The 17,209-nt window shown below is 39.2% G+C and overlaps 1 protein-coding gene across 1 annotated transcript; it reads right to left on the bottom strand.

Annotated features, from left to right (window-relative positions):
- Positions 1 to 6,819: 6,819 nt before the first annotated feature.
- LOC139448192 (uridylate-specific endoribonuclease-like) lies at positions 6,820 to 14,568 on the bottom strand. Its single transcript, XM_071229714.1, has 7 exons — positions 14,481 to 14,568; positions 13,571 to 13,684; positions 11,852 to 11,968; positions 10,001 to 10,139; positions 8,513 to 8,694; positions 7,307 to 7,530; positions 6,820 to 7,060 (listed from the first exon to the last, which is right to left on the bottom strand). The coding sequence occupies exons 1-7, from the start codon at positions 14,566 to 14,568 to the stop codon at positions 6,842 to 6,844; spliced, it is 1,083 nt and encodes a 360-aa protein (XP_071085815.1). The 3' UTR covers positions 6,820 to 6,841.
- Between the last annotated feature and the right edge of the window lie 2,641 nt (positions 14,569 to 17,209).

Raw genomic sequence — 17,209 nt, forward strand, 5'->3', positions numbered from 1 at the left:
TGGTGTGTAAATGAAGCACGGTTACTGTCGTTTCTTTTCGCGAAGAAAGTAAATTATACTGTGAGGTCCTAATTACGTATCAGTGCATAATATTGTCAAAAGATACGACAGTTTCCACTTCCGTGTATTGACCACCTTGAACTAAGAAAAGAGCACTCTGCATCAATATTAAGGGGAAATAATCAGTGTATCTTTTGGATAAAACGAAGCTTCATAAAATCAGTTGCTTTATTGCACATCTGGATTGAGAGTATTATAATGAGTACAATAAGTGCCGAAGTTATTTCAGCAAACTGAAATATTTCATAACCAAATGCGTTTTCACCAACTCATTTTTCAGTATATTTATAAATTATCAAAATGTTGATGAAAAGGAAAGAATTCTATCTTGGGAATTTCTCCTGAGTTTACATTCTGGCCTTGGCAGGAGACAGTTACAGTTCACTTGAGTTTCTTTTTTTTCTTTTTTTTTAAACATTTTATTTCACCTTTTCCCCGTTACATGAGGAGGATGGCCATCCAGGGCAATGGTCACCTCACGTTCTGAAGACAATGTATGTATACATTTGGGGAAATTAAATACAAGTATTGGAAATGGTGCCAAGGTGATTTTTAAGAAATATAACAAAACATACACACAGTCAAGCGTTCAAAATATTATTCAAACACTGATCCTGGCAAGAAACAAATGTGAGAAAGAGATACATATGTTATTGCTGCTCTGCTTCTTCAAACAATATGTGATAAAAGATCCATGATTTATAAAATGTAGCTACATTACCATTTGTAAAAGCTATATTCTTCTCAATTTGTATCTCAGACTAACATCTTTTTGAAATATTGCGAAGCAAAGATTTGTTTTTTTTAATCTGCAAAAATATATAAAAGATTTAGCTATTAAAATAAGAAGATCAAAAACTTTGTCAGTAACAATATTTTCTTTAACACCAAATAAAACAAGTTCAGCACTTAATTTCATATGATGTATATGGCTACATTTATTTATCCAATCTGAGAAGGTTTTCCAAAATACTTGTACAAGTTCACATTCCCAAAAGATGTGTACAATAGTTTCATCATAACATTTGCAAAAAGAACAAAGAGTGGTATCAGAAATATTCATTTTAAACAACACTTGAGTTTCTGTACTGGGTGCCAAGGAATACAATCTGCAACTTTGTTCCTGAGGTCTGTCAAGCTATCTATGATGTACTTCAAAAAGACTTTGTGCAGGTACTTAATTTTTTCTTATATAAATAGGTAATACCTCTTAATCAAAAGTGTAAGTATATACTTAAAATTTGTTGAAAAGACTGATATTTATAAATAAATGCCTGGAATTGCAAAATTTTCAGTTCTTGTCTCGTTGTTATCTTCTCAATTTTGAACTTTATATATGATTAAATGAGTTTAGCAAGACTCAGATTATGGTAATATATATTTTCAGGTTCCCACTACTGAACATGACTGGCAGAAAATACAGAACGATTTTATGGCAAAGTGGCAGTTCCCCTACTGCATTGGTGCAATTGATGGGAAGCATATTGCAATTAGGGCCCCAAGCAATTCAGGTTCTGAATTTTACAACTACAAAAAGTTTTTTAGCATAATTCTTTTGGCATTGGTTGATGCAAATTGCAAATTTATATTTGTAGATGTAGGATCCAATGGCAGAGCTGGAGATGCAGCTGTTTATGCTAATTCTCAGCTTTGCCATGCACTACAGCATAACACTCTAAACATTCCAGCACCCACCACCTTGGAGGGCCATCATGAATTAGTTCCCAGCGTTGTTGTGGGAGATGATGCCTTCCAACTAAAGCCTCACTTGATGAAGCCTTATCCCTTAAGGGATTTATCTTATGAGAAAAAAATCTTTAATTACAGGCTATCAAGGACAAGGAGAGTATCTGAAAATGCTTTTGGTTTTCTTGTCAGCAGATTCTGTGTATTTCAAAAACCACTACAAGAGTCACCAGAAGTAGCCAGTTCTGTTGTCTTGGCAAGCGTTGCTTTACATAACTTTCTTAAATCTAACTCTGATCCTATCTATAATAACCAGCATGATGCAGCTAATGATCAAGGTGTTGTGCAAGGTTTCATGCAGCAGGGTGGGACAGAAATGTCAGCAATGCAAGGGAAGTGCGAGATGAATTGGCTGATTATTTTATGACTGAAGGTCAAGTTGACTGACAGTGGGATATGGTTGTGTAAACATGTGGGGAGTGAAGTAATTTATGTGAAATGTAAATTTGGCTCTGGCACACATTTTAGCTGAGAGGTTTTTTTTGTCAAGGCTAACTATTAGTTTTCTACTTGACATACATTGTTTGAATAGCCACCATGATGGCTTGTATAAACATTTCAAGCAGTCAATACTTTTGTCAAAAACAGAGTACAATTTATTTGAACAAATAACAGTTATTTTATTTTCATTTACCAGAAGGTGGTGTGCATTACAAAATAAATGCATAATTTTTTTGTGAAAGTGTAAGAACCGGGGGAAAACATAAGAATTCAAAACCCCTTTATACATCATGGATACACATTCCATATATGGAATTAATAACAGACCACAGTACTAAACTCATAACATGTCAAATAATTGATGAAAGATAATTTCCATTGTATGCGAGTCATATACCTCACACATGATGTAATGATGAAATATGTATTTGCATTGGACTAATCATGTTCAGAATAATTGTGCCTCATTTTCAAACTGACAATACATCAATATTTGCTGTTTAGTGTTTACCCCCTTCACATAGAAAAATGAACATTTATATTTGAAACACAACTTGTGACAAGGTCATATTTCAGTTATCTGAAAATGAACAGATTTATAAAAACTGAATAATCTGTGAATTATGTTTCTTTCATTTTTATTTTTATCTGAAGGAGTAAATTATTTATTATAAAAGGAGCCTTGAAGAACTTTCAGATTTATAGTGAATCTAGACTTGCTAAACATAAAGATTTGTGAATCGCGGCAGACTACTAATCAATCAAAAGACAAAATTATTTATTGAACATGCAAGGTAAGTACTTTGAAATGAAATTGCTATGCCTCATTTTCAAACTGAAACTCCATTATTAGGGTTTAAATTCTTAATTTTAGTTCTTGTCTCCTTCTCAAGTTTTCTACTCTCTTTATTTCCAACCCAACTTGCTGTCCAAAAAGTAATTCAGGATCATTTAAAAAGTCATTCTTTTTCCTGTCTTATGTATAAGACTTTCCATGTCTGAACCTTCTGTTGACCTTCGCCTTTTTGACATGTTTCCTGCACTCTCAGGATGGCAAGAATTCTGCAAATACAGAAAAAATGCAGTTTGTGTTGTACATTAAAGTAAATCAATCTCACTCACTTTTGATCGTTTAGTTAAACATGTATCGTAAAAATTCCAAGTTTGGCTTGAATACTCTGGTACATATTTCAGGTCAGAATTTTGTATTGTCAAGGCCAAATAGTTGTTTTCAACTTGACATATATTGTTTGAATCTTTAATAAGTATATATTATATGTACAGATATAAGTATTTACAAATCACTCACTTTGTAACTTAATCTTGATATTGAAAACACTAACCACTTGACTGCAGCAATTGTCAGTGGAGTCTGTGGTGCATTCAGTGTTGGTGTCAGTATCAGCGTCATTGATGGCTGCTGCTCTGCTGGGAATGGAATGAGGTTCCCTCATCTGAATGAAATGTAAATCTAATTTAAATTAACACAAATGGTAATTGGCAACATGATGATTATTGTTATTCATGAACATGTCATACAGACCACATTCAAAGCTTCATAATCATTGTACATTGCAAGAAATAATACAATTAAAACCCATTTTGTTACTTGATGTGTTGTTTCTTATTTCATATTAGTTTTCAATTTGTCATGTGAACTCTATTTCCATATCTAATCAGAATAGATAAATATACTATCTTATTATTATATATAAATTCATCAAAACACCAGCCAATGTATAGTTACTTTCACTATTTATTCGACATTTATTCAGATGAATCAAGGCTCAGAAACAGAAAATCATAAGCACCTTAAATTTATTATAATTTGTATCATTGTTGCAAAATTTCAAGGCGTAGATCCATCATAATAACATAATTTTCGCCAAATCGAAATCGGTGACGTTTTGCTGAGGTGCCGGTTTTTAGCCTGCATATGCTATAGATCCATATGCTATGAAATAACTTTGGGAGACAACCAGATCACTGACAATTACCAGATTGTTAGCAGAAGGTCTTTGCTGCACATGGCATCTCAAGAATGGGTCGAGGACTGCGAAGAACTCCCACGGTGATTGATAAACGTCACCAGTTCCACTTTTCTCCGACTGGGTGATCTTACGTAGCTCACGGCCATAGTAAGTCCGAAGACTGGCAATTTTTGAAGCAACTTGTTCCACTGAAACACACATTGTCAGACATTAGGAGGGTAAAAGAGTTATTTACGGTTGTTAATTACTGCCCAAAATTTGTCATTATAATTTCATTACTCGTAGAGAAAACCTAAAACCTGCATGTAAACAAAACGCACATGTCGTCTGCTAGGTCAGTGTGACCGTGGCTGAACTCACCTGTCCTTTCTCTCCCGTGGCATGACATCTGCTGCGCGATCATTGACTGCGCAGCTAGCCTATTGTCCTGCTTGGAATAAGTGACATGTCGGACATTCCATAGGCATTCCTGGGACAAGTAAAAGCTGATAAACCGTTCAGTTTCTTCTCTGGAAAGATCAAGTTTCTTGGCAACACAAACAAAGGGACGTCACTCTGGGCGTCACAGATCTACGCGATGTGATTGGTGGAGAGCTTGCGACTTGTAGTAAGAATTAGGACAAGTTCTATGTCTTACAACTCGGCTTCAACTAGTTGTATCCGATTAAAATCGTTACGATTAGGGTGTTCAGACGTTGCAACTGTGTTGAATGCTACAAGTTGTTACTACAAATCGCACCGTGAGAGCCGACTTGATATGGCACTTTGCTTGGTTGACACCCATTTCTTTTCCGCCCAGCAGTATAGAACCATCAACAAAATCAACATTGACATTATGATTATGTCCCACATCCTTGGCTCGTTTAAGAAAACTGTGGAATGCCTTGTTTGCATCATGAGTCTTGACATGCTTCACAAGAGGATCATCAGACAAATAAATGTGTGCAAAAGTGCACAAAACAATTCTATGATGAAGAGCCTCCACGTCAATCAAACCACGCCCTCCCATTAAGATTGGTAGATATAAGCGATTGAGGGAAGAGCGAGGGTGGTGGGATCTATTGTCTGATATGATTCTTTGTGTGAGGGTGTCAATACCCATAATACTCATACTATTATTATTCATTTGACCGAAATCTCCACGTTGAAATTCATGTTATTTACAAACCGATTTTGCGCTTCGCAATTTTGATTGGGAGTACTGTGCATAGACTAGTCCAGCCAAAATGTAATTCCGGAATTCCAGCCTCGTTCGGCAAGGGTGGAAACTGGACTTTTATAGTCAGTTAACTCCCTTGCCACGAGAAGATGAGTTAACCATGATCAACCCTTATATAATCTAGTTAACCATTGCCTTCTTGTATTTAAGATAGTTAATAAATGTCAACCCTTATTTAACCTTGTCGACTCCTCCTATCTAACCCTGAAAACCATTGACAACCCTTTTTCAATCTTGACATTGCCTTCTCGTATGTAACATTGTAAATCAAAGTCAACCCTTATGTACCCTTGTCGACGATTGCCTTCTCTTTTTAACATACTTAATCAATGTCAACCCTTATCTTACCTAGTCAACCATTGACGACCCTTTATCTAACCATTTCCAACTATTTTATCTAACCTATTCTAGTATTGCAAAGCCGTATCTAACCTAGTCGACTACTGACAAGCCCCATCTAACCTCGCAACCATTGCCTTGTTTTATCTCACCTAGGTTGCCAAAACCAGCTGTAATCTAACTACCTTTGCCTTCTCTTTTCTAACCTCGTCAACCATTGTTCTCATTTTTGTTAACCAGTTAAACAATGGCAACCCTTATCCTACCTAGTTAACCATTGTCAAACCTTATCTAACCCAGTCAATCATTATCAACTCTCACCTACTCTAATCAACCATTGCCTTCTCTTATCTTACCTAGTTAACCAATGTCAAATTCATATTCTTTATTTCTCCATAGACCACCAACGGTGGTACAAGAGCATATATACACTACAGAAATAAATAGAATATGTACATCAAGAAGGCTGTGTGCATTTAGATTTAGCATTCAAAGTGGTAAATACAAATAATACATATTTTGATAGACGTTTAACCTCGTTTAGTTTATTTGTTGAAAATTGACTTTTTAATGAAAACACATTGGACCAAGATAAATATCTGCTAGGAATAAGTGCAAGTCTTTTGTTGTCAAAAGCATGACATCGTAATATATAATGGAATTTATTTGCTATTGACGGGAGTTACAGAGTGAACATAGACGTTGTTCTCTGGGTACATTATTCCGGCATCCAGTCTCGACTTGTAAATTGTGGTTTTTAGTTCGAAATTTTAAGAGCTGGTAATAAACCGATTTAGGTAGATGGAGATATTTTTCAAATAATGGCATTTCTTTAAGATATTTATAAAAGAAACCTTTTGAACTCGACAATATTGAACTTCTCCAGGATTGTGGAAAATGATCGGTCAAGCTAATACTTTTGGTGGATGACGTCAGGCTTGGAACGTATACTTCAGCTGCTGTATAGTAATTCTCAAACATCCTATCAAACGAAATTTGAACAAAAGCCATTTTTCTGGGACATACTGTGATCTTTATTCCAACATCACAAAGCAGGGTAAGCCTCGGTGAGCGCTATCCCTTGTCTGTGAGTCACGACACTGAACGGCGTGCTGTTGATGTTATAACTGCAGGTTCCTGTGGTATTGCTAAGGGCACAGATGCTGCTCAAGTTGATGTCAAACATAGGACTGCTCCCGAGGAAGAAGCTAGTGGCGACTGACCTGGTGTTACTGGGCATTGTAAACACTGCTTCAACCAGGAACTGCAACACAGAAGAAACTGTCATGTATTAAAACTGTAATCATAATGTTATTACTCGTGGTATACAACAAGAGCTAGGAGAGTTATGTCTCTTTGTAAAGTAGCCAGCAAGCTCCTTCCCAGCGCGTGACACCTTCCATCGTCGACTTCACACATTCATACACACACAGATTGATGGATTGTAAACTCAGTATTTTTCAATAATTATCGATTAAAGTATAAGATCTATTTCGTGACAACAACCTACGTCGGTTTTCTTTGTGTATCCCTCATAACTGATTCTGCCGGCTTTCTCTTCAAGATAGAATCGAACCCAGTTATGAGGCCCGAAGATTATGGAGCCTCCCTGTTGACCCAACACCATAGTTTGGAAGCCAGTTGTGTTAGACGTTGATCCACTGCTCGTGTAGGGTTTAAACCAGAGATTGGTGAGAGCGCGGCGGTAATCTGACAAGTTGCCTTTAATGTAATCTGAAAAGGAAACATAAGGTAAAACCTTCACACAGTAAACGTTTCTATACCATAAAGACATTACATTAAGTAAAAATACGTATATAGGAAGTTATTGTGACCACCCGATCCTGTTAGCCGCCTAACGACAAGTATAGTTACCTTTTACGGCAAGCATGGGTTGCTGAAGACCTATTCCACCCCGGATCCTCACGGGTCACGTGGTAACGACATCCATTTAGTGTACAGGTTTGCTCTGTTTGATACGCAAACACGCCTACATTCTATTCAGTTCATACGTCGTATACCGTGCCTTTGCATGTGTTTGTGACGGGTGCCACTTGCGTGACAGGATACGCTTACCTTCAGGCAAACACCTTGTATTATACTGATTCTGATTCAGTACTATATGATACTGATTCATAAACACATGCTATAGACATAGTCGGAATTGTACAACGGACTCTGCTTGCAGCGGGGCGGTCGGGTAGCCAAGTGATTAAAGCGTTCGGTCGTCACGCCGAAGACCCGGGTTCGATTCCCGACCTTGGTGCAATGTGTGAAGCCCATATCTGGTGTCCCCCGCCGTGATATTGCTGGAATATTGCTGAGAGCGGCGTAAAACCATACTCACTCACGCTGCTTCCAGCAGGTATTTCTTATAATTATGGAAATGGTTATGTCGAGCGTATATTTACTATACGATATCTCGAAGAAGTGATATTGGACCCTTCCCCCGTAAACCGCATGCAACCGATCCCTCCGCAGACAGCTGAACGTCGTGCACCAGATATGTCTTTTATGATTTAGAGACATGACGTTTACAATTTGATATCGAGCGAAATTTGCAAACGGAAAACGAAAACCGCTAGAATGTATTGGAATGTGGCAGTCACGTGAACCAGTGAAACTAGTGAAGGCGGTTCCAACATACAGATTCATTCAATGTTTTCCGATATTCATTCAATGTTGTGTGCGGGGCGGTTATCCATGGACAACTTACTGTTTTTAAGGAGATGCGCATGCGCTGTTCGTGTTACCTCCGACGTAAACAACGCATCTAAGAAAGCGTCGACCAGCGATTGGCTAGTTTGACCAGTTGGGGGGTCGTAGCTGTTTATAAGTGCGATAAACGTCTTGTATGAAGGATAAGTGAAACGACTTTCATCCACTTTGGTAAATAATCTGAAGAAAACATTCAATATTGTTAAAATAGTTCATAATATTTTTCCTAAATGATTCCTACCGCCTATTAGACGTGACATTACCATTTACGAGAGATGACTGACAAGTTCTGAGCCTAACTATGAAGGATGAATATTACACCCTTAACAAGTTGTATGCATTAGGTGAGGGGAAATTGGGTTTAACGTCGCGTCCAAGATTATTACACTTATAAAGCGACGTGCATGCACGTGTGTGTTTGTGGCTGCTTGTACTAGTCCGGACTGATTCTGATTTATAGTGCTAGCTCACTGAGATACCATGCCGCAATTTAACATGAATACCCCACTCAGACACAGTATACTGACTCCGAGCCGACCAGTCCTTGTTTTAGCCCCTTAATGCCGAGCGCCAGAATGAGTAACAACAAGTACCATCTTTTAACGTCTTTTGGTATGACGCGGCCGGGGATCGAAACCCGGACCTTGCGCTCTCCGATCGGACGCTCTACCACTAGACCACACACCACGTGTAACATAGCCAATACAGTAGACATCTCTCATGAAAGACTTCGGGACATTCTGAGGAATAAACTGGGTATGACAAAGGGTTTCAAAGCGTCTGACTCCTGATCAGCAACGCACCATGTTCACCATAACTCATTAGAATGTACGTTATGTTCAGTGAGTGAGTGAGTGAGTGAGTGAGTATGGTTTTACGCCGCTTTGAGCAATATTCCAGCAATATCACGGCGGGGGACACCAGAAATGGGCTTCACACATTGTACCCATGTCGGAAATCGAACCCGGGTCTTCGGCGTGACGAGCGAACGCTTTAACCACTAGGCTACCCGACCGCCCACGTTATCTTGAAGCAGACCCAGCTTAGTGGATTGCCGATGTGTAGCCATGGATGAGTCTTGGCTTCATCACTATCGGCCAGAGATTAAACGACAGTCAGAGCAGTGAAAACATCTAACGTATCCTCCACCCAAAAATTAATGTCTTTTCCACCAGCGGGCAAGGTGATAGTTTCGTTTTTTTGTGACTCGAAAGAAATCCTACTAGGGGACTACTTCCCGAAAGGTTAGATCATAAACTGTGTATGCCTTGTTTTCAAATCTGTTGGTGGTTTTAATGTAACTACAGTAAACTACGGTTATAACGAACCCGTTTATAACGAACTGACCTATATAACGAACTTATTTTTTAGTCCCGTCCATTTGTTGTTTATATGCTGTTTATATGCTTATAACTACGGTTATAACGAACCAAAATTAGTGGTCCCTTTGAGTTCGTTATAACCGTAGTTTACTGTATAAACTTACGGTTGTGATGTCTGGTTGAAACTTCCGTTAACGTCCACGTTTGGTCCGTAGTTGACTGTGATTTCGTCTGGTTCAAATCTGTCCACATCAATCTTCCACAACGTCTCTGCTATCAAATCTGAGGATGCTGAAGATCCCCCTAAGAATCAGAACAGGAAGACATCGCGCTCTGATCAAACGTATTCTGTCATCATACTTCCGTAATAGAAAATTATCTATTAATCAGTTTCGTCATATAGGGGGTATTCTGTCATGAAAGTGACGTCATACAGAGGGAATTCCGTCATCATAGTGACGACATACAGAGGGGATTCTGTCATAGTGACGTCATGTTGAGGTTGTTATTACGGTAACGTCGCATACATGGTAGTATCTCATCACAGTAAAGCCATTTATAAAATAGCTATGTGATAAATCGAAAAGAAAACTGAAGAACGAAGCATGGTTTATTTCGCGATAAAACATTGTTCTATCATGACGCCATTTCTTGAGATTCCAACGTACACTCGCAACTTGATGAGGATGTTATTTTGGAGTGGGGAGTATCTGTAAAAGTGGGGAGTATCTGTGGGGAGTATACAATAAAACACTGCAAGGGGAAAAATACTCGGAGCTGCGCCCCGCATGGTTTATTCTCCCTGTAGTGTTTTATTGTACGATAAACAACGAACACGAGTCCTTTATTTCTTAAATGGAGATTACTCCGTCATGAAAGCAACGCCATAAAGAGGGTAGGTTGTCGACATAGAAGCTCCAAATAGATGACTGTCTATCATTAACGTAACGTCATATAGAGGGTATTTTGACAAAGTTGTAATGCTATGTAGATGAGTGTCTATCTTTAAAGTAACGTCATACAAAGGGTATTTTGACAAAGTTGTAATGCTATGTAGATGAGTGTCTATCTTTAAAGTAACGTCATATAAAGGGTATTTTGTCAAAGTAGTAATGCTATGTAGATGAATGTCTATTATCCAATATATAGATTGTCAATGCAAGAGCATAATCAGTCCAGATTATCTGCTGAAACAGATTATAATTTAGCGAGGGCAAGATAGCTGTGACGTCATAGAGAGGTTATGTTATCTGTTTGTTATTAGATATCATAATATTCTGTAACTAATATTGAACAATGCATATTTTAATAATCGAAAAGAGATGGTGTCAAAATCCTTCTCCAGTCGCAGATGCAACAATGTGACGACTGCCAACAGAAATAGTACTCATGATTGAATGTTGTTTAACGCCGCAGTCGGCACTGATCCAGCTTCATTGCAACAACCTCTAGACAAATAAGCGAGTGCGTACCAGGAAAACCGGTGTCTGAAATCATGAGCGACAAACCTGTAGAGATGGACATATAACATTTTGCGCATTTTCTTCTGACTTGAAACAAACAGTAAATCCAATTAATACACAGATACGGGTATATTCCATGATTGTTGACTGATCTAATTACCTTAACAGTGAAACTCTTATCCCAATATATAAACCTTAAGATTAAAAGAGACTATACATTCTCGATTATCCGCCGAAACAGATTCCATTGGGCGTAAAAGGCAAATTTGCCGTTAATATTATATTATGACACCAGGTTTTTGCGAAAACTGCAAGCATGTCCTCTCCTACCGGTAGTAACCGCCTTTTACACAATGTGTATAAAAGTATGTGCTTGTTACCCGATGCCGCGCAAACAAACCAATCAAGTTGTGGACGAAAAAGTCCAGTGACACTTTAGCACATTTGTTGTTGTTGTTGAAACCGAAATGGTTGTACTAATTTTGAATTACGTCTGATGTGTTCAAGGGCAGATATTCTGCTGCTTGGAAGAATGGATGTAACACACGTCACCTTGAGGACATGCTGTCTTGTAGTCACCACAACAGTTGCTGTACTGGGAGCACAGGTCGTTACATTGACAGGGCAGTGCAGAGTCGTAGAAATTGTGGCACTTCCCGGCACATGTGCCTGTCGAACACACAGACACCTGCATTAAACTACAGAAACATAGAACACACGGAGACCTGCATTAAACTACAGAAACATAGAACACACGCAGACCTGCATGAAACTACAGGAACATAGAACACACGGAGACCTGCATGAAACTACAGAAACATGGAACACACGGAGACCTGCATCAAATTACAGAAACATGGAACACACACAGACCTGCATTAAATTACAGAAACATGGGACACACGGAGACCTGCATGAAACTACAGAAACATAGAACACACGCAGACACCTGCATTAAACTACAGAAACATAGAACACGCGGACACGTGCTTGAAACTACAGAAACATAGAACACACGCAGACCTGCATTAAATTACAGAAACATAGAACACACGGACACCTGCATTAAATTACAGAAACATGGAACACACGGAGACCTGCATGAAACCACAGAAACATGGAACACACGGAGACCTGCATGAAACCACAGAAACATGGAACACACGCAGACCTGCATTAAATTACAGAAACATAGAACACACGGAGACCTGCTTGAAACTACAGAAACATGGAACACACGCAGACCTGCATTAAATTACAGAAACATGGAACACACGGAGACCTGCATGAAACCACAGACACATGGAACACACGCAGACCTGCATTAAATTACAGAAACATAGAACACACGGAGACCTGCTTGAAACTACAGAAACATGGAACACACGCAGACCTGCATTAAATTACAGAAACATGGAACACACGCAGACCTGCATGAAACCACAGAAACATGGAACACACGCAGACCTGCATTAAATTACAGAAACATAGAACAGGCGGACACGTGCTTGAAACTAAAGAAACATGGAACACACGCAGACCTGCATTAAATTACAGAAACATAGAACACACGGACACCTGCATTAAACTACAGAAACATGGAACACACGGAGACCTGCATGAAACCACAGAAACATGGAACACACGCAGACCTGCATTAAATTACAGAAACATAGAACACACGGACACCTGCATTAAACTACAGAAACATGGAACACACGCAGACCTGCATTAAATTACAGAAACATAGAACACACGGAGACCTGCATGAAACCACAGAAACATGGAACACACGCAGACCTGCATTAAATTACAGAAACAGAACAGGCGGACACGTGCTTGAAACTACAGAAACATGGAACACACGCAGACCTGCATTAAATTACAGAAACATAGAACACACGGACACCTGCATTAAACTACAGAAACATAGAACACACGGAGACCTGCATGAAACTACAGAAACATGGAACACACGCAGACCTGCATTAAATTACAGAAACATGGAACACACGGAGACCTGCATGAAACTACAGAAACATGGAACACACGTAGACCTGCATTAAATTACAGAAACATAGAACACACGGAGACCTGCATGAAACTACAGAAACACGGAACACACGGAGACCTGCATGACACTACAGAAACATAGAACACACATAGAACAGCATTAAACTACAGAAACAGAAAAACAGAAACAACGCACGAAGACCTGAGGCTCGAACACTTCACCACCCCTTGTCCTATGGTGTCTGCCCTCTTACTCACCGCATTCCCGTTTGTAGTCAGAGCAACAGTCCCCAAACCAAGCACACTGGTCGTTACAGAAACATACGCTGTTGGCGACATACTTGTGGCATCGTCCCCGACACGACCCGTCAACTGCAACCACATGGAAACATGGGCCACAGATCTAGTGTAACCTTGTCGGAATGAGCTCGATTATCTCGACATACCCCAGTCTGCTTTTTTCGAACAACGGATACGTCGAAATACGTTCGAAGGTTATGCTAGATCTGTGAAAAAGTGAATGAGTGAGTGAGTGAGTGAGTATGGTTTTACGCCGCTTTTAGCAATATCCAGCAATAACATGGCATGGGACACCAGAAATGGGCTTCACACATTGTGCCCATGTCGGGAATGGAACCCGGGTCTTCGGCGTGACGAGCGAACGCTTTCACTCGGCTACCCGACCGCCCCGGTACAAAGTGCATACTGGAGATGACTCCTTGTGGTTACTTGTCAACAGGGGAGGTAATGTCCTTTTTCAGAATACTACTATCGAATAAATACCCGAACACACAATTCAAACATAAACAGGGTGCCGAGTCTAAGACTCCGCAATTCCCTGTGCAGGGTTGAGTCCCTTAGGTGTGCCCGAAAATCTACGAACGTATGTCCGAATCCCAGTTTCGTTACAAGGCCATGGTGTCTCATCAACGTCTTCACGACGTCATGATGTCTCGTCATCGTTGTCAGGACATCATAACCCAAGTTGGGTTTATTGATTTAGTTAAATCTGTTTTATTAGCTTTTCAGCCGAGCCCCCTCTTATACATTTGACATATTGTATAAAATTGCGACATGGATGATTTGACCATGAACATACCGACCTTTCAGGAACAATTCTTTAACTGGACACTATTCCCACCTATGGTGAATACAAGATACAACTTACACAGCAGTGTTGACACGAGTGGCACAGCAAGCAGCACGCACACGAAGCTTGTCGCCATGTTTATATGTGGCACGATAAGATAACGCATTCTGTGTCAAATTGAAGAAAGGCCAGATTTGAGTCCCTGCATTCATGCAGGTCATGTTCGTAAAGGCCTATGTTCTGGCTCCAACAATAAGATCACACGTATCTCATGAGGGTTTAAGAGTCGGGTTCGATTCCGCACATGGGTACAATGTGTGAAACCCATTCCTTGTGTCCCACGCCGTAATATTGCCAGAACAACTACAGGCATCAGGTGACATTAGTGATTGCCTCCCTTAGTTGCAAGGATCCGCTGATTGTCAGTTTGAACTCGAGATTCGTCCATATTATGGTTCTGGGTTGACAACGCAGCAAACTTCATCTTTGGGTTTTCTGTCCAGAATGTCTCGCGAAAACCAGATAATCAGATTATCTGGCGAAACAGATTCCATTGGCGTAAAAAGCACAATAGTGGTGAAAATGATATGACAGTGATATGACCACCAGGTGTCCACCAGCATGTCAAAACAAAAACAACAACAAAAAACGTGAACAACAGAATAATATTTTATTGGCAACTTCAGTACCATTTAGGAAAGATGAGTCTACATTAATCACAGCCTATATGTTTAAATTTCATAAATAGCACTTCATGGCTTTTGGGCATATACAGTAAACTACGTTTATAACGAAAACGCTTATAACGAACTGACCGATATAACGAACTTATTTTTTAGTCCGACCATTTGTTGTTTAAATGCTGTGTATATGCTTTTAACGAACTACGGTTATTACGAACTGAAAATAGAGGTCCCTTCGAGTTCGTTATAACCGTAGTTTACTCTATGAACAGAAAGCTATAATCTACATGTTTCGTGGCAAGATTGAAAGTGAAATGTTAATCTTATCCAAAATGTATGCAACTCCAGATAAGCTTGAGAAAACAAATAGAAGCTACAGACAAAACGATCTTACATTGACAGAACTTCGGTTCAAATTTCGAGCAAGTGAGTATGGTTTAACCCAGCCATTAGCAACATTCAAGCAATATCACGACGGGGGTTACGATGGGCCTCACAAATAGTACCCATGTGGGGAATCGAACCCGGGCCTTCGGCGTAACGAGTTTTTACCACTGGGCTACCCCACCGCCCCATGAGTTATTGTACATCTTCCCGAGGCAAGCGTGTCCACTTGACTACATCAATATTCCTAACGTCTAGTTTCGATAAAGGCAAGTGGACACTATTTCATCGGGTAGATGATACGTTCCTACAGCAGGCTTAGGGATAACAATTTACAGAATAATAAGCAAGAGAATTTATGGAAGTCAACGTCTTTAATATGAGGAACACAACGTTTCGGAGTATATGCTTACTCCTTCATCATGTGAATGCCTTTTAAAGACGTCTTACGGGATAATGCCTTTGACAATACCTAGTCCTGTTTTGGACTCTTTGATTTGAAACGCCCTCTTTGCATTGAGATAAGAAATCTATATTATTGTTTATAAATAATACAAACATGAATGTGGTTATATTGGTTGGTGCTTTGAAATAGTGTCGTTGTGGTTCCAAAGTGTCTGTAACTACCTGTGATATCATGCGATATGTGTGATCCAGTTTGTACCTCCATGTCAGAATGAAGAGATCTGATTGGTCAACGTGATCTTGATAAAAAACGATGGATCTCGCCTAAGAAGGGAATCAATTTCTCAGCTTATTTCTGTAAGCTTATGTATTAAAGTAAAAGTGTATGATGACCGCTGTAACAATACAGTGCACGACATTATAACTGTATGCTAACATGAATAACCATATCTTATATATTTATAACCATATCATCACATGAAGCTGTTCGTTGTCCACATAAAACTTCGATACACAGCTTACCTGAATAAAACAAAATACAAAGACACAAATATATAAACGAAATATTCTAAAATACTGAAGTTTCTTCAATCTAATATAGATATTTCGTCGATAATGTGGACAGATACATCAGCACAAATATATTCTAACTATTATAGTATTGTCATGGCAACCAGAGTATACATGTAATCAATATTTTGGCAATTGTAAGTAGACAAGCAGAACACTTTCAAACATATAAACATTGACACACGTGTATATTTGCATCTTAATGCCGTAAGTGTTTACGAGAAAAAGTCACAATAGCACAATTATAATAGTAACAAACTTTAAAAATAAATGGATTTTGGTAACAACACACAAGCACTTTCTGTTTACAATGGAAACGTGTAAGAAAAAAAGTCAGCTTTTACTATATGAATACAAATTAACTGACAACAGGAATATCGATATCACGATGAAGTGAATCTGTTTTCCTGATGCTAACAACCCGCAATCTTTTGCATTTTACTACCGCTTCACTCCGTGTACATGAAGAGTAAGTAGGTGAGTGAGTGAGTATGGTTTGACGCCGCTTTTAGAGATTGTCCCGCAATATCACGGCGGGGGACACCGGAAATTGACGTCACACATTGTACCTATGAGGGGAATAGAACCCGGGTCTTCGGCGTGACGTGCCAACGCTTAACTGGGATAAATAGCCTTGACCCATTCGTCACCATCTCGTCTTCTCTACATATCAAATTAGCACAGATGTTCTCTCACGTATTTGATTGGTCGGCTACATTTAGCGGATATTCCTATGGCTAAGGGACATAACTCTGTACGTAGATA

The sequence above is a fragment of the Haliotis cracherodii genome, unplaced genomic scaffold (genome assembly GCF_022045235.1).
Source record: "Haliotis cracherodii isolate W230 unplaced genomic scaffold, xgHalCrac1.p SCAF_7, whole genome shotgun sequence".
Classification (NCBI taxonomy): domain Eukaryota; kingdom Metazoa; phylum Mollusca; class Gastropoda; order Lepetellida; family Haliotidae; genus Haliotis; species Haliotis cracherodii.